Below are 17,989 nucleotides of genomic sequence, written 5' to 3'. Positions count from 1 at the left end.
ACAAAAAAAAAAAAAAAAAAAAAAAAAAAAAAAAAAGACAGTTTGAACTCAGACCCTGTCTCAAAGTGAAAAATAAAGGGCTAAGGATATAGCTTAATGCAAAGGACTTGGCTTCATGCCCAGTATATAATAAGTAAATAAATAGGCAAATACATAAAATATATGTCCCCAATTTCCAATACCTAGAGCACCTAGAGAAAAAATAAATGCAACTTCTGTGCAAGGTACAATGATGACCATCCTGTCTAACTCCTCATTTTAGCTACAAGGACCTTAAACGAATGCCTGGGGATACTTGCTTTGAGTATAACTGGTATTGAAGAGAAGTTGGTATGTGTTTGTGCATTAATCCCAAATCCGATAGCCCATGGCTGGTATCTTAGCCCACCAAAAGGTACATCAGCCAGTACATGCAGATGTGTGAGGTAGGTTGAGAAGGATGTCAGTGTATACGATGGATTTGTAGATTTGTTTCATGCAACAATCAGGCAAAAGAAATCCATGGCAATAAAAATCAGGAAATGGTTGTTTTGGGAGATTAATGGCAAGGAGTATAAGGAAACTTCCCGGAATAATAAAAATGTTTCATAATTCATTTAGAGTGGTAGCTACAGTGGGAAAACTGTCAAAACCAAAATGAAGAGTTAAGACCTGTACATACTTTATTGGATGAAAAATGAAAGTTAGCAAAAAATAAAACTAAGCTCCCTATGTATATCTGTGTGTGTCCCAGGTGTAAATGTGCAGGAGTGTGTGTGCCCGTATGTTTAGGTCTATGACTTTGGAGTGGGGTACGCTCGTGGGCTCCCACACACAATTCCAAACTTCACCCTGGCCCTCATGGCCACTAGCTAATCCTTTTCTCATCTTTCCTCGCATTACCTCAGTGGCTGCAACTGTATCCAAATCTTCTCAACCCAACTTGGCTCCCCATGGAGCAGCTTTTCTCCTTGCTAATTTCTGCCTGGGAAGATTAAGGCCACTGGGTATGAACTGCCTTCCCCAACCCACTGCTCCCTGGTACCCATCTGTGCTTTCTTCCACAGTCAAAGATAGACATCCTCTCCCATCTAATGCTTCTCCTGCCCGCCCCCCTTCTCTGTTAGTGTCTCAAAGCACTTGTTAGCATCTATCCCCTTTGTCAGCATCTATCTCTGATTTCAAACATTCACAAGTCTCAGCTTTCTTGGAATAATTCATGAAACAAGAAATCCTATATCAGCTTGGCCTGTGCTCACTGAAGCTTTGCAAATACCAAGGGTGATGCCAGCCCCAAGCCAGAAAAGCTCAAGTCAGGCTGGCTGGTAGCAAAGCAGGAGAGGCAGCTGCATTTGAAATGGCCTGTACCCCAAACTGCCTGTTTCTTGTAGTCTAGATGTGGACCAGGCAGGAAAGGCCAACTACAGGCCATCTAAAAATGAGTTAAGGGGGCCGGGAATTTAGCTCAGCAGTTCGGTGGCCTGCCTTGCAAGTTCAAGGACCCGAGTTCAATCCCCGCTATCAAAAAAAAAAAAATGACTTAAACCAAGAGGGCCACCTAAAGGGACAATGGATCCATGTCAGGTGGCGGAGGATTCCAGAAACCAAGGGCACAGGGAAGCATTGAAAGCCAAGACTGAGATACAACCATCTAGGTCAAGTGAGCTGCAAGTAAAAAGAGATCACAAAACCAATCCATGGGAGAATCAGCCACAGATCCATCAAGCTCAGATGGACCAACTAATGCCAGATGACAAAAGCACCTTTCTTGTGCCATCCATACTTACAACCTCACTCCACCAATAATGGATGGGTCAGAAGCCACACAGTCCACCAAGGGTAAGGTGGAGGATCAAAGAGAAAGGATAAGAAGTCAAACTCTCTCTCTTTACACACAGGCGCTTGTAGAAGGTTGGTGGGGGCGGGGCTTTAAGTTCAGAGTTTTGAGGATTTTGTTTTTTGCAGCACTGGGGATTGAACCCAGGGCCTTCACACTGAGCTACATTCCCCAGCCCCTTTTAAAAATTGAGACAAGAAAAAGAAATTAAGACAAGGACTTGCTAAGTTGCTTAAATTGGGCTCAAACTCATGATCCTCCTGCCTCAGCCTCCCAGAATGCTGAGATGGCAGGCATATGCCATCACACCCAGCAAGCTGTTTTTATTTTTTAATGTGAGCAGGACATTAGTCTCAGTAGGTCTGTCCTAGTAACTATATGTCATCCAAAGGCAAGTGAAGATTTAAAGAAAGATCAGAGATGAAAATGTAACTCTAATGTACAGTTGCATTCTGCTAGACTGAGGGCCGATTTGCTGTTTAATGCCAGTTATGCATGAAAAGCACCAAGCAGAGTGCCTGCCAGGTGTCAGTGCTTGATACAACAGCTGCAACTGCATACTAATCTTGAGGTTTGCAGTGGGAAGGTTTTGCAACAATTAAGTTGTCTTTGATAGCTTGGGTAGAAGACTTGGAAGGTAGTGAGTCCCTCCTCAGTGCAGATGCTGAGATGGCAGGGATGCAGAGCCCAACTGGGAGTGAGTTTGAGAATCTGATTCTAGTTTCTCTTCCCAAGCTCAACTCTCCCCCTCCGCAGGAATGACTTTCATCCAGCCCTTGCCTCTCTCCAGTTTCAAACTCACATTTCTTCTTGGAATAACTCCCCATCTGTCCATCTGCCCACTAATATTTCCTTTTCGTTTTTTGATACAAGGTCTTGCCACATTGCCCAGACTGGTCTCAAACTCCCAGACTCAAGTAATCTTCCTATATCAGCCTCCCAAGTGCTAGGAATACACTTAGCCTATGTATGTTTCTACTCACACTCCCAGTCCATCCCCATCTTAAAATGGAACTCTGCTTTTTCTCTAGCCATCCCTCTTTCTACACAACCCTCAACCTCCCTTTCTGAATAAATGTACTCCTCTAAGCCTGATTCTCCACATCCTTTTCTTTCATTCCTCAACCCTACATGAGTACTGGGGATTGAACCCAGGGCCTTCACAAAGAGCTACATTACCCAGTCCCTTTTAAAACCTGAGACTCTGTTCTACCCTGAGGCCTCTTCCCACTAGCACCACCTTCTCCATTTCTATAGCCACCACCACCTCACAGAATAGTCTCCTAAACAATCAGCCTGCTCCCTGTTTTTTAACCCATGGAATCCTTAGCATTCGAGGTCAAATTCCCCTCAAACATAGTCCTAGTGCCCTCATAAAAGCCTCTCACAGACACTTGCTTTCCAAAGAATAAAACAGAAACTAATCAGTTAACATTCAGAGGCCCTGAACAACCTGGATTTTCTGACCTCATCAAAAACCAATGAACTAGGACAACCTACTTTTTGGATCCCCTTCTGTCTCTCTTAGAAGCTATCTTCTCTCAATAAATTCTTCCTACTGTTTTAAGCAAACAACTGAACACTCCCAAAATTCACTGAGGCCTATTCTGGGACCAGTCACATGTTGCCAAATAAAGTCACAGAGATGAAAATCATAGTTCCTGATCCCAAGGTGATCTCAGTTCTAGTGGCAAGATGATGTGTAAACAATTATCAGAGAACAGTGATAAGGCTGAGGAGATTATTTGTCTTATGTCCACATGTCAACAGAAATGATTTGTCCCCTAAACATAGGCCCATAGTTTCCTTAGGATTTTTCTTTGGGCTCTTTTCTCCTCTTTCCCTTCCCTTTGCCTGTACACTTCCCATTGTTAAAGACCCATGTGATAATCTCCCTTTGAGGCAAGGGATCTAGTCCTCTTCCAGAGTTGAATGTTCCCACTGGATCCCACCTACTGTCCCCGAGATGTCTCAGCTCAGATGGCTTGTCTTCTGGAAGGCCCTCTCCTACAGCCACCACCCATATTCTGGGCTACATGCAGCTCCTATGCTCCCACAGTACTGCAAAAATTCTCCCACTGTATCCCTTATCACTCTTGCAATTTACCTGCCTCTCTTACTAGGCTCCGAGCTCCCTGAAAGCAGAATATGTGTAGATCTTGTTCACAGGTGAAAAACTCAAGCCCAAGACTGAACTGGCACATCTTATGGGCTCACCAAACAAGCAGGAGGGAGGGAGGAAAGGTAAGGCAGCCATGGTGAGCTCCCTTCTGTTGACACGTTCTTTAGAGTTTAATGCTATTATTTCTACTCTTGCTTCCTCAAGCATTGTCCAGGCAGACCAAGTCACTGGCCCAGATAGGTTTTACATTCCTCTATCCACGCAGCTACATGTGGCACAATAATCTGCCCCACCTGACTAAACATTTTGAGGGAAATGATCGTTTTGGGGTATCTCTGTACACTCTGAAAATAGTGGGGGCGGGGGATAACCTTATGATAAACTTTAAGAACCTTTAAGAAGCTAAATGATAAACTCCTCTTAAGCAGGAATCCTAACTCTACCTTCTGTTTAGGTAGACTCTGAGCAAATCCGCATAAGCTCAGTCACGGTGTCTACTATAAATTACAAACAGTGGGACCGTGTTTGCACCACAAGTAGGTGAGGGACTAGATGACAGGGCAAGTTATCACCTCTGTAGGTCCTTCCTCCCTCTTAACAGAGGACTGTGGTCCTGTACAGCTCGTGGAACGGGGCCAGGCTCCAAGTCAGTGACAGTGCTCGCTATCACGGTGTTAGCGTCCCGCTAATTGTAACATAAGGAACTGCGGAACTTGAGTGAGGAAGGCACTGGCGGGTGCCCGGAAAAAAAATTGATATGCACCCCACTCCGGGACTCGCAGTATCTCTTCCCCCACCCCTCTTTGTGGAGCTCTGAGTCCCCGCCCGCCTCGCACCAGGGGCAGGAGGTGGGTTCGGCTGAGGTAAGGGGGCTCAGGTCCTGGACACATTCAGCCTGAACAGCGGCGCGACCTCGGCTGAGCTCGCCGTCAGGGTTTCGTCGGTCTTAAGCCCCACCTGCAACGTGGCTCCAATGTGCTTCGAGCCTATTACCAGTCCTCTTCCACCTCTCCGACACCAACGCTCCCTCCCACTGTGACCAAGGTTCCCCTACCCCGACCCTGAAGCAATATCCAACCTAGACAAACACCGTGGTTGCCAGGAGCGTTCCCTCTCTCCGCTTCCTCCCCCACAGCACGGAAGTGGACGCGATATCGCGAGACCCGGTAGTGGGCGGGCAGAAGCCGCGCTACTCTCGCGAGTCCAAGCGGTGAACAGCGGGGCAGCCCTGTGCAGTGTGGAGGTCGTTGGAGTCACTTGTTATCGGCCAGTTCCTGCACCTGCGGGTCCGCTCCCTGCCCGCTCTAGCCATGCTGTCTGTGTTCGCCCGGCCCGCCTGCGCCGCTCTCCGCCGCGGCTTCAGCACCTCAACGCAGGTAGGCTCGCGAGGGGTCCGGGCCGCGTGCGTCCCAGGCTCGCCCGCTCCTCTGACCCCTTGGCCAGCCTGGACTTGGACTGCACGGCCACCGGCACTGGCTGAAAGGCTGGCGCAATAGTTCAACCTTGACCCCCAGGCGGGCAGTGTGGAGGAAAAAGCCTGAGAGAGGAGCTAAATGGCCCAGCTTCCAAGGGAGTCCATTTAGCAGAGACTTTTCCGTTCACCCCAGGACCCTAGGAAGGCCTGCGCTTGCCCTGCACCCCTTCAAGGTTGAGAGGCCAGGGCTTCCAGGTTTGGAAGTAACTTAGGTCTTTATGCAAATTTCCATTGCTTTGTCATAACTAATCTTGCTCTTCTTGCAGCGTCCGTGAATTTTGCGTGAACAGGAGAAAGCATGTGTAATTTTAACTCCACAGAACAGGCAGACTGTATCAGTTACACAGTTATCTGGCCAGAGGATTAAAACTCAGCCTCCTGGCCTCTGTCAGTGAATCTTCCTACCCTCTAAGAGTTCGAACGTTCTGTTTCTTAAGAACCTTTTGAAGGGTCCACTGTCCTGTGAGCAGACTTGAGACTTCCCTGACCTGTTTTAATGGCGCGTGACTTGGCCATTTAAGGGACCCTTTAAGCTTAAGCTATTTTTAGCCATCTAGGAAAATGGTTCTCAAACCTGGTGTGTATCAGAACCATCCGAAACCAGGTAAATACAGAGGCCCAAACTTGTTGCTGGAAGACAAGACATGGGCCTCTGTATTTTCATCAAGTGCTTCCCATAGAACAGAAGTTTAAGAACCCAGGAGATTTCTGCATTAAATATCACATCCAAAGGGGAGGTGATTAAAAAGAGATTCCAAGTTTCATATTTAGGTTATGTCTTTCATTTTCCTGCACAATCAGTTCATAAAGAAAATAAAGTTACAGTTAAGAATATTGAGTACTGTATACTTTGCCAGTTGTGCTGGGTGCTGCAGGGGATTCTAAGATGAGTAAGAAGTGGCACCTGAGATGGGCCAAAAATGAGTTCTCTTAGGACAGGGAGAATTGGTGAAGATTGATGCTGAGGAGTAAAGAAAGACCAGGAGGAATGAAGTGTGGGTAGGGGGAGTGGTTGGGGTTTTTGTTTGCTGTGCTCGTATTGAACACAGGGCCTTGCACATCACCAGCTAGGACTCCAACCCAGAGGGATCACATTGCGATAGAGCCTTCGTGTATTCAACATACTTGTTGATGCTAGGCACTGGAAATAGTATAGTGAACAAAATGCAAAGTTCTTCTGACCTTTACCCTGTATTTTATTATTGTTCAATTACCCTTGTTATAAAGTATCAGCAATGAGTACAGAACAAAGTAAGGGAGGAGAGGTTGACAAGGAAACGATTTGCAGCTTTAGGTCAGCCAGTATATGTGACATTTGAGTGCAGCCCAGAAGGAAGCAGAGAGCATATCATATAGTGGTCCTGCCAGGGGACATCCAGGGTAGGGGCCCTGAGGACACCTGGAATGTTTGAGAATACCAAGAGGCCCCTGTAGTTCTAGAGAGGGCAGTGGCAGGAATGATGCACAAGGCCTTATAAAACTAGCATTTTCCCAGAAATGGGGCAGCCATCTGAGTTTTTTGAGCAAAGTAATAACTTCATCGTATTCTCAGTTTAATCAAATTGTCTTAGGTGGGGAAGAAAGGCGATTAAGAGTGGTGGTCTGGGTAATAGCTGTGGAGGTAGTAAAAAGTTACTGCATTCTGGATATTTTTTGACTATAGAGCCGTCAGGATTTGGTGATTTGATTAGATTAAAAGTAGGAGAGAGTGCAGAGTCAGGGATGACACCAAGGCTTGTGGCCTTGAGTTGGTATTTGCCAAGATGGGCAGAGGCTCCTGAAAGAGCAGGTCTGGGCAGGATAAAGATTCTGGAGCTTGGTTTTAGATGTGTTAAGTTCAAGATGCCAGTTGAGTATCCAAGTGGAGATATTGAGGAGGGAGCTAAATAAGTCAGAAAAGTAGACTTGAACCAACAATGCATTGGCCTCCAGGCCTTGGATTGCATATCCTCAACAATAAAAATGTGTAGAGCTCACCATCCCAGTAGATCTACTTCCACATATGTACTAGTACATGCATCATAATAGAATCACAGAAACATTTAGAAACAAACCATAACAGACTTACTTTTTTTGTTTTGTTTTGTTTTTTTGGTAATGGGGATAGAACTCAGGTCCTTGTGCTTGCAAGGCAGGTGGTGGAGCCACTGAGCTAAATCACCGGCCAGACTTACATTTTAAAGCAGCCGGGTTGTTGAAGAATTACTGTATATCCATTTTCAGAACAGTTGCTAAGCAGTGTGCCATTCCTCAGCCCAGTAAAGGTCAGCAGGTTTGGAAGACAGCTCTTTTCCAAAGACTTCAGGAACTAACCATTGTAAGCCCAAAGATTTTCCTTGTATTTAAAGGCACTGTAGAGAACCTGCTAGTGAAGATCATGTTTTTGCCACTATAAATTAAGTTGATAACTTAAGCAAACAAGAACTTTACCTCAACCCAGGGAAAGCAAAAAAATTGAGAAAGTTACCTCCCTTCTCCACCCCAGTTATGCTCACTTCATGTACTGTGTGGGACTGATTTACTTAAGAACCCTTGTGAGAGCACAAGTCTGTTACTTAGTAGAATTTAATTCTTTGTTAGACAAAAATAAAAACACAAATTTTGATCTTTTCATCCTTTTCCCTTCTTGAGGTTGTCTTGTGCTACCCACCTTGGAACTGCTATTCTGGTCAGCCTTGGAAGCCAGGCCAGTACGTGGCATGGGAGGAGCTTCTGTAGCTTCTGTGCAGGGGAGTGAATGAAGGAGGCTTAGAGTGTTAGTGATGACCCAGAGGTGGATCAGATACCTAACTAGAGGACAGAATGGGGATAGACAGGAAGAGCAGCTTGGGGTGATGTATGAGATGCCACTTCCTTCTTGTCCTGATTGGATGGCTCTGATGTGGGAGAAGGACGAAGTAGAAGATGATTCTAGAAGGCCAATATCAGCTGAATAGAAATGGTACTTGGTGAGAGGTAGGGATAGAAGGGACAGATGGACTTTTGAGTATGTGGGACCACTGGAATACTTAGCAGAACTGGTGTTGGAGGGCTGGAGTCTGGGAATTCCTAAGATGGGAGACAAGGTTTGGGAGTAATAACAGAAGACCAGACTGGGTGAGATTGCCAGACCTTGGGATTGGGTTGGTTCAGCTAGTTAAGATTTCTGGGAAGTCAGGGGTCCACCTTTGAAGCAACACTTAAAAGCAAGAAAGCTAGTCAACGGTGGCAGCCCACACATGTAATCCCAGCTACTTGGGACGCCAAGGCTGGAAGATAGCTTGAGTTTAGGAGTTTGAGACCAGCCTGGGCAACATAGTAAGACCCATTTTTTTTTTTTTTTTTTTTTAAGGGCTTAGTCAATGGTAGGGAAAGTTGTGTGAGACACTGGGTTTGATCCCCATCATCACACACAGAAAACATCATAGAACCTCTTTGAATTCAAATTTGGATTGGTTTTGGTTTTTGATAGTCAAAGGCTATCATTACCTAGGCATTGGTTATTATAGAGTGTACAGTCAGCCCTCCATATCTGCAGGTTCCCTGTTCACAGATCCAACCTCAGATTGAAATTTCAGAAGGGAAAGAAAGTATTATGTGTGTACTGAACGTGTACTACCTTTTTTTGTCATTCCCTAAATGGTACAATATAATAGCTATTTTCCTAGCACATAGATTGTATTTGGTATTATAAGTCACTCAGAGGTGACTTAAAGTACATAGGGAAATATGAAACTATGATGGGATTTTGGTATGGGAGTGCCCTGGAGCTGGCAGCTGTGCTTCTCTTCCAGCCCTTTTTCCCTCCCTCCATTAGATCACCTTACCAAAAAAGTAACTGGCAGGGGTCTTCACTCTTGCCACCCCTCATGTCTGTTGCTAGGGTCTCAGTTTGTTTAGAGTTTTTAACACTGCAGATTGAAGGTAAGGTTGTTATCAGTCCGACTGCCTGACTGATCACAGCAGCTCTTTTTCTACCTTCCCAGAAGAATGTTCGGAATTTGAGCCTGAGAGCTATCATAACATCTCTAGACAGAAGTGCTCCCCATTTGAAACGGGGCCTTTGAATTCTACCAGGATGAAACTGGTAGAAATATGACTGTGTCTAGCTTTGGCATCATTTTATTATTTTAGTATATGTGCTGCCGAAGCAAGCACTGGCATCACTTTAATAAAAGAAGCCCAGTGCCATATTTCACAGAACCGTTTTAGTGCTGATTCGGTCCTGAAAGTCATTTTTCTCGGCCTCTTTGCAGAACAATGCTAAAGTAGCTGTACTCGGAGCTTCTGGAGGAATCGGGCAGCCCCTGTCACTCCTGCTGAAGAACAGCCCCTTAGTGAGCCACCTGACCCTCTATGATATTGCGCACACACCTGGGGTGGCCGCGGATCTGAGCCACATTGAGACCAGAGCCACTGTGAAAGGTACTGGGCAGCCCTCCCTGGAAACGCCACTGTCTCTCCTGCAGATCCAAGTTGGGGAACAAGACCCTAGATAAAGCTAGATGTGTACACACCTGGGGGTTCTATATTCATTTCAGACTTAGATTTTACACACAATTTACATTTTGGACTTGGGTCTATGAAAATTTAAACAGCCGTGACTCAGAAAAACAAGACAGCGGATGGGGGATTCAGCTCAGTGGTTGTACCACCTGCCTCGCAAAAAGAAGGACCCGAGTTGGATCTCCGGTACCAAAAAAAAAAAAAAAGGAAAAGAAAAACAAGGTGGTCTAATGTTGCCAATTTTTACTCTCGCTAATTTGAAAAGTAGTATGAGGATGAGGAAGGGGAAGGGTCAGAGGTCCCTTGGGGGCAACAGATGGGGCTGCTCCTAGTGAGCCACAGGCTGCCTTTTGTCCACCCCAGTGCTCCCCTGGCCAGTGACGCCTTACAAGATCCACACTGCCTCATAGGAAAGTCATTCGAGGTTGCATATAATCACCTATCCTGCTTATTTGACCTTTACAACATAGTAACGTTTGTTCATGTCACCAAATTCATTCTTAAAATCATTTTTAAAGCTGATCTATAACTTTGTCGCCTATTTATTAGACCCTACTCTTGGCCATACTTGGCCTACTCTTGTTTATAAATTGTGATAAATATCTTTACATCTTACTTCTTAGAGTACTAAAAGTAGAATCGGTGGGTGTAAATATGTCAAAGCTTACTATAAAGTACCAGTAGCTGTGCAGGCAAGTTATAATTGTGCCGTCCCCCTGCTAACAGTGGGCAAGAAGACTGCATTCAGCCTTCCGCTGCTGTACATGGCTGGAGGTTGGCAGGCACGTTCGTGAGCCTTCCATGTTTCCTCTGACTTCACTTGTCCCTTTTCTGCGAGCTGGATGTGTGAGTTTCTCTGAGCACTTACAATAAGGAAAAAGTTAAAATCAGCAGATTTTGGACTTTGTAACAAATTTCCCTGCAGTCTTCCAAAGCATACTTTTGTCCCCAAGTAATAGGAATAAACAAAATCAATACCGATGCTTAGAATCCCTGATGATCGGCCCGGGACATCTTCACTTGTGGCCGTCAGTTGTGCTCTCTGTTTTGCTCTGACACCCACCCTAAGGGGTTTTATGAGGGCACCATTCTAACAAGGCCAGGCGTGATGTGGACCAGCGCATGCTGGGTTTGGTTTTGTAGAAACTGATGCATCCAATCTGAGGGGGGCTGCTCTTGCCACCCATTCTGTGGTGGCCGCTGTCACTTCACAGATCGGGCCCTGTAGCCCTTGCTAAGGCCAAGTGTGGGGTGTGCTTCCCAGGCTTTGTCCCTGAAAGGTGGATCCGAAACAATGTGATGTCTCTTGTTGGTGCTTTTCCTAGGCTACCTCGGACCCGAGCAGCTGCCAGACTGCCTGAAAGGTTGTGACGTTGTGGTCATTCCAGCTGGAGTCCCCAGAAAACCAGGTATGTGTTCCAAAGCCTTGCCTAGGACCTTCCTCCATGCTGGCTGAGAAAGAGGCTTTCTTTTCAAAGTGAACTTAATCCAGTCCCTCTGGTCCAGAAACCATGAGGGGCTCCCCTTGTCTGGGGGTCTGGGATCATGCTCAGAGTGGTATTTAAAGCCCAGCAGTGTCTGCTGTGCTCTTCTGAGCCCCAGTGTCTTGCTGTTCCCCATTGTACCTGGAACGCTCTTTCCTAAACCCAGCTCCACCCTGGGATTCCTGTTATTTCCATCTGATCTTCTCAGCCATCACCTTCCCAGCTGCCCTCCCCACTCCCCTACAGACTCTGTTCTGGCACTCGCCACCCTGGGTGGTTTTCCTGCAGGCAGTTGTCTAAAAAGGGAGCCTTGTTGCTCCTATTTAATTCCCATAGTAGTGAACACCCAGCCCTCAGCAGCTATTTGGAAGTCCTTGATGTTCTTCATGAACATCTTGTGCTGGATCGTTTCAGGCATGACACGGGATGACCTGTTCAACACCAACGCCACGATTGTGGCCACCCTGACTGCTGCCTGTGCCCAGCATTGTCCCGAAGCCATGATCTGCATCATTGCCAACCCGGTGAGTGCAGGCGGTAGGTGGTGCTGTGCTTGGCACTCCTAATTGGCAGCGGGAGCATATCACTGCGCTTGTGGGAAAGAAGCAGATCTCTGTGTGGGTGGGCATATTGGGTGCACTGAGAGGAGGTCCTGAAACGTACTTCTGCTCTATGAGAGTCTGAATGTAGATCTTCACTGACTGTGTGTCTGGGACAGCTCACCTCCCATCTGTCTAGTCTTCCTACCTGGAAAAGCATTCGTTCTCAAGGACCCTTCTAGCTCTGATCATGGCAGCCTATGGGCTCCTTTCTTTATTATAGTCTACTTGGGGTTTGCAGTTTTCTGGGCTCCTGTCATCCCGTCTCCTCACATTGATAATACATACACACCCTAAACCTGCTCAGACACATGCTGGGCCACATGAGAGGACAGCCGTGGTCCCTGGGCCTGAGCTGTAGGACTGCAGGTTGCGTTTAACAGCTGTCCTCTGCTTCCTGGCTTCCTGGATGTTTCTGGGTCCTGGTGTCTGAATACAGTAAGGATCTGTTGAAGACATCAGTGACAGTGACAGTGACAGAGGGAGGAGGCTGCTGATACATGCCCAGAGCTTCTGGCCTCAGACAGCTTCTGCTCCTCACCTTCTTTGGGTAGATGATAAAAGTCAATAGTAGCAATTCCTTTTCTTGGGAACTAGCAGGTGCCTGGTCTGACCCTTGCTGTGTTAGTTCACGTTATTATTTTCTGTGTACCAGGTAACGTGTTAAGCACTTACCCAGTGTTAAGTCATTTAGTCTTCACAGTAGCCTAATTACCTTCACAGTAAGGTAGTTGCCATTTTCAGGTACAGGGGAGTTGAGGTGTCTTGACCAGGGTACAACACAGAAGGTCAGAGCTAGGATTTGACCCTGCTTTATCTGCCTTTAGTAAGACCCAGCCAAACGGAAGGGGCCCCAGAGCCATCTAAGATGATGGCTGACAGCCATCTCGGGAGTAAGGGTCCCCTGCAGTAAGAGGGCGTGCCTGTCCTGTCTTGGAGTTGGTTTCCTTTAACCAAAGTTGTCAGGGCAGTTTAATTTAGCACCTCCAGACTCATCAGTGGTCTGACAAAAAGATGTTTTCCTTCTGTCCCTTGGCTCTGTCTCAGAACACAGGGTACATCATACCTGTCCCTTGGATTTGCTAGGTTAACTCCACCATCCCCATCACAGCGGAAGTTTTCAAGAAACATGGAGTGTACAACCCCAACAAGATCTTCGGTGTGACAACCCTGGACATTGTCAGAGCCAACACTTTTGTGGCAGAGCTGAAGGTGAGGAGTGTGTTGGTGTTTGGGTCATCTTTTTTAACCTCTTCATCCACCCTTGCTTTTTTAAGAGCACAGAAAATAACAGGGCCCTTAGACCTGAGAATATAAATGTTTTTAAGCCAGGAGTGGTGGCACAGCACTTTGGGAGGCTGAGGCAGAAAGATCACAAGTTTGAGTCCCACCTGGGCAACTTAGTGTCTCAAAAAAATTTAAAAAATAAATAACAAATTAAAGGGGAGCCTAGGGATTTAAATCCTCACTGCATGCATGCGTAAAAATATTGTTAAGCCAGAGGTTAACTCAGTGACACCAGCACCTACCTGGCAAGCGCAAGGTCCTGAGTTCAATCCCTGGTTCTGAAAAATAAATAAATAAATATAGGTAGATAGATACATAGATAGTTGTAGTTTGCACCTCAGGGGAAAGCAGCTCCCACTGTTAGGAGGGATCCATGCAGCAGATCCCTGTGGGTTCAGATTACCCACAGGCTGTCTCATTCAGCTCCCTGTGCCTTTGACCTCTTCTGAGTTGCATCTGGGCTCAGACTCTCTGGGTTTCTTCGTGGCCATACATGGATCATGCTCCCCTGTCTCCCCCAGTCTCAGTTCCCCTGGAAATGGACTACCAGGATTTACCTGCTGGTCTGTAGACAAAGGGTGACAGAGTCAGCACACATGACGAACTCAGAAAAGTTCCACAAATGCTAAGATGTCTGTGGCCTCTAGCTCTGGCTCCCTTTCCTGGGTCATCTGTGGTGGCTCTCCTTGAGGGGTCCAGTCCAGCCAGCGGCCTGACATCGTGGCCACTTATCTGAACCAACCGGCTTGCCTAAGGTGGCTTTGGTTTGGTGCTAGCACTCAATTTGGAAAGTCATCTTGGATGTGGATCCAGCAGACCCACTTCATCTGGGACCCAAAAGTGTCCCGTTGAGCCTCAGGACATTTTGCTCTGATTTTGCAGATTAAGAGGACCTCAGGAGCTGGGTGTGGTGGCACACACCTGTAATCTCAGCACGTGGGAGGCTGAGGCAGGAGGATCACTGTGAGTTTGAGACCAGCGTGGGCTACATAGTGAGTTCCAGGTCAGTCTCAACTACATAGTGAGACCCTGTCTCAAAAAAACAAGAGAGAGAGAGAGAGAGGACCTCAGAAGCAGGGAATATCTTGACATAGCCTGGTGGCAGGTGCACACAGGAGTGTTGGCCCACACCTTACTTCTTTTGTCAGAGATGCACTTTAATTCACTCTGCAGCTTGGGTATAAGGGCCTGTTCTAGATGCTGAGGTCACAGAGATCCATAGATGTGGCCCCAGGGCTTGGGGGCTCTTAAGTAGTGAAGGGGCAAGAGACACTTGAATTCAAGATATAGTGGATTGTGCACATATGGCCAGAATGTGGTAGAATCCTTGGGGAAGGACACAGGAGCAGCTGAACCTGGAAGTGGACCGGCAAGAGGGAGGGGGCACCAGTGCTCTTCTGCAGCTCTTTGGGGAAGGTAGCATGGCCTTGGGAGCTGCTCACCTCCATGTCACCACCCACCCCACACACACTCCAGATTCTGTTTTGTCTGTTTTTAGAAATATGTGGTTCACAGATTCTTGGGAACGTTGTGTCTCTAGTTACCAAGTGAGTCAGCCCCTATCGAGCCATGGCGTTTTGATCACAGTCAGTTTCGATCTTTCCATCCCAGTGAGTTGGAGTTGCTAGACTTGTCATCCCTGCATTTCCTGGAGAAATTTGACTGTTCTCCCTGAAATGAGGGAAAACAAGTTGAACTTGTTGTCAGTGACAGAGTGTGGGGACCTGAGTCTGGGCTACCTGGCGAATGACATGTCTGGGAATGAGCACAGTCCCAGCTCACTGAGGAGGGGCCTGTGGTGACTTCCCCAGGCAGCAGGCTGGCCTGCAGCTGCTCACAGTGACCACTGCCCTGTGGGGGCTGGACATTGAGCATGGCTGGGGCTGGACAGCATCTCCTCCTGATTCCTCGGTTTCTTTCCGGGTTCTGTGGGTTTTCTGGGTATTGGTGCTTGAGGTAGATGTGGCATGTTTTCTGTAAGGGAGCTTGTCGTCTGTTAATCAAGCTGCGCACTTTGATGAGCAGGGTTTGGATCCAGCTCGGGTCAACGTTCCTGTCATTGGTGGCCACGCTGGGAAGACCATCATTCCCCTGATCTCCCAGGTATGTGAGCGGGACACTGCAGGAAGCCCTAAGGTCCTGAGCACCTTCCCAAGGCTTCCAAAGAATAGCAGGGATGTATGGCGGCTGCCACCCCACCCCAGCCGTCTAGGGCTTTCCTGACTGTGACCTGCGGGGCTGTGCTGAGTGAGAACGGCCGGCTCACCACATAATCAAAGCCATGTAGGCACTGTCTCTGGGTTGGGTCAGGTCAGAGTGGGCAGAGGTGCTTTGGGAAACAAGTTTAGCACCAGGATTGCAATCTGTCACAGCCTCAAATCCCTGAAAACAGTGCAGTGTGAGAGGAACACCATGCTATTCAATGCTTTTGCCAAAATGCCTAACCTTAAAAGAAATCACGAAGAGGGCCACTGATTTATCTCAGTGGTTCCACCACCTGCCTCCCAAGTGCAAGGTCCTGAATTCGATCCCTGGTACCGAAAAGAAAAAGGAAAGAAATCACAAAGAAACATCACATGTCCAGATAAAACATTCTGCAAATTTAGTGGTCAGGAGAAGCTGAGGAACTGTGATTGGCAGATGCGAGGCCGGCTGTGGAACAGGAAAGGGTACTGGTCGAGACATAGGGGAGATGGGAACGCGGCCTGTGGCATAGATGATGGTACGCTGACATTCGTCTCCTGATACTGTGGAAATCTGTGTTTTGTTTTCAACTTTCCTCTGAAATTAGGCCAAAATATGAAAAGTTCTTTAAAAGTGAAGGACCAGGATATAGCTCAGTGGTGTACCACCTGCTGGCAAGCACAGAGTCCTGAGTTCAGTCCCCAGTACCAGAGAAAAAAATGAGTAAAGGCTTTGTCTTTGTCCTTTCTCTGTAAAAAGGAGGTCTTGGTTTCCTGGCATGTGTAGGAGCCCACTGTGAGGACAGGGACGGTTGGGGATGGGGACTCTGCTCAGAGGCCAGCCTGAAGCTGCTCACGTGACCACTTCTTGGCTTGCAGTGCACCCCCAAAGTGGACTTTCCCCAAGACCAGCTGGCAACACTCAGCGGGCGGATCCAGGAGGCTGGCACAGAGGTGGTGAAGGCCAAGGCTGGAGCAGGTAGAGTTGAGGGGCAGTGCCAGGGGTGTAGGCCAACACCTGAGGCCCTGGGAGTGGCAGAGAAAGACTCCTGTCCCTGGGCAAGGAGCGGTGCTTTTCTGCATTGCATTTGCCCTCACGTGATAAGGCTCCATAGAAGATAGCAGCTCACATGCCTATGAGCTTGTGATCCCCGTACTCAGGAGGCTGAGGCAAGAGGATTGCCACAAGTTCAAGGCCATCCTGGGCTGTGTAGTGAGTTCAAGACCAGGCTGAATGAACTGCATAGTGAGATGCTGTCTCAAAAAAGAAAAAGAAAGCATCTCAGCTTGCTGTGGTGGTGATTCAAATCAGCACAGCGCCATTCAAGAGTAAATTTCAGGGATGCTGACCAAACTTCTCCATGGTGAGTTGGGTGGTCTGCAGGTTCTTCAGCCTCCGAATGGGAGTTCCCTGGTTTTGGGGGCTCTGCTGCACAGCCATGCTAACCCACTTTGCTCCCTAGGCTCTGCCACCCTGTCCATGGCATACGCCGGTGCCCGCTTTGTCTTCTCCATTGTGGACGCGATGAACGGGAAGGAAGGAGTTGTCGAGTGCTCCTTTGTTCAGTCAAAGGAAACAGAGTGCACCTACTTCTCCACACCCTTGCTGCTGGGGGTACGTAAGATACGGGAGGGGAGGCATCTGGCCCCTGGCTCTTCAGTGCAGGCTCGCAAGGGGACATGTATTGTTTGTTCCTGACATCAATCACCTGCTTGCTTACATTTGATTCAGGTGAATGTTAAACTGTTCCTTCAGTCTTTGACCACCCTGGGGAGGAGACTAGAACCCAGAAGTGTGTGCTATCGTGTTAAGGGTTACTGATCAGCAGCACTGTCTGGGCTGGGGCCTGTCTGTGCCAGGTTTCCTCCCTCGTGGCCACAGCCTGCTGGGGGTTGGAGGGAAGGCTTGCTGTGTAGATAAGGAAACAAATCGGGACTGTAGAGGTAATTGTCCAAAGTACATTCACAGTGAACGACAGAGCCAGGGCCATACCTTGGATGGTCTGACCAGTCTCCGAGCCTGGGCTCAGACCCGCCATCCGGGCTCATTGCGGCCAGAGCCTGTGAGTGTGTGAGGCTTCTGTAGCACTCTCATTCTTGGAAGCTTCATCTTCTGACGGCACTGCCTCCCCTCTGTCCCCCAGAAAAATGGCCTGGAGAAGAACCTGGGCATCGGCAAGATCTCCGCCTTCGAAGAGAAGATGATTGCTGAAGCCATTCCTGAGCTGAAAGCCTCCATCAAGAAAGGGGAAGACTTTGTCAAGAGCATGAAATGAGGCGCAGTCTATGAACAGCCAGGTTCTTAACTTATGAAGGCCTCATGTCACTTGTCGAGCCATTTCAGAAACCTTTGTATTTTAATTTGCTTTGATGAGATGGGTATTGTATCAACATTATTACCATCTTTCCAACTGTTGGCACGACAATAAAAGTAAACTGATTTTCTTTTTCAAGGTCCCCTCAATAGATGTGCTTTCTTCCCCGACAGAGCTGACTTTGGATTGGCTGTCACCTTTCACTACAGATTGGAACAAGGTGT

At 47.6% G+C, this 17,989-nt stretch overlaps 2 protein-coding genes across 9 annotated transcripts in view; one reads left to right on the top strand and one right to left on the bottom strand.

The window, feature by feature from the left end:
• Styxl1 (serine/threonine/tyrosine interacting like 1) overlaps positions 1 to 5,083 on the bottom strand; it is a 46,684-nt gene extending 41,601 nt beyond the window's left edge. For 3 of the 7 annotated variants that reach the window (XM_033764874.1, XM_033764876.1, XM_033764879.1), the window contains exon 1: positions 5,017 to 5,065. The gene's annotated coding sequence lies outside the window, so the exon portion shown is untranslated. Of the gene's footprint in view, positions 1 to 4,895 lie in introns of all 7 variants that reach the window. The other 4 variants (XM_019206744.2, XM_033764878.1, XM_033764877.1 and 1 more) reach the window with 3 other exon arrangements.
• Positions 5,084 to 5,103: 20 nt separating this feature from the next.
• Mdh2 (malate dehydrogenase 2) lies at positions 5,104 to 17,898 on the top strand. Of its 2 annotated transcripts, XM_010618980.3 has the most exons (9): positions 5,105 to 5,314; positions 9,648 to 9,816; positions 11,223 to 11,306; positions 11,796 to 11,905; positions 13,067 to 13,192; positions 15,293 to 15,370; positions 16,330 to 16,429; positions 16,914 to 17,065; positions 17,595 to 17,898. In XM_010618980.3, the coding sequence occupies exons 1-9, from the start codon at positions 5,249 to 5,251 to the stop codon at positions 17,724 to 17,726; spliced, it is 1,017 nt and encodes a 338-aa protein (XP_010617282.1). In that variant the 5' UTR covers positions 5,105 to 5,248; the 3' UTR covers positions 17,727 to 17,898. The 2 variants fall into 2 exon arrangements, with proteins under 2 accessions (XP_010617283.1, XP_010617282.1); XM_010618981.3 differs by lacking the exon at positions 9,648 to 9,816 and having other exon boundaries at positions 5,104 to 5,314.
• Positions 17,899 to 17,989: the final 91 nt, after the last annotated feature.

This window comes from Fukomys damarensis, unplaced genomic scaffold (genome assembly GCF_012274545.1).
Source record: "Fukomys damarensis isolate Sample0158 unplaced genomic scaffold, DMR_v1.0_HiC HiC_scaffold_17, whole genome shotgun sequence".
Lineage (NCBI taxonomy): Eukaryota > Metazoa > Chordata > Mammalia > Rodentia > Bathyergidae > Fukomys > Fukomys damarensis.
This window is presented reverse-complemented; position numbering and strand designations above follow the sequence as displayed.

Bases quoted from the DNA above. Each gene is read 5' to 3' on its own strand.
- Mdh2 (XM_010618980.3), top strand. From the start codon at position 5,249: ATGCTGTCTGTGTTCGCCCGGCCCGCCTGCGCCGCTCTCCGCCGCGGC. The intron at 9,817-11,222 runs GTACTGGGCAGC...TGCTTTTCCTAG, and splicing joins GACCAGAGCCACTGTGAAAG to GCTACCTCGGACCCGAGCAG. The intron at 15,371-16,329 runs GTATGTGAGCGG...CTTGGCTTGCAG, and splicing joins TCATTCCCCTGATCTCCCAG to TGCACCCCCAAAGTGGACTT.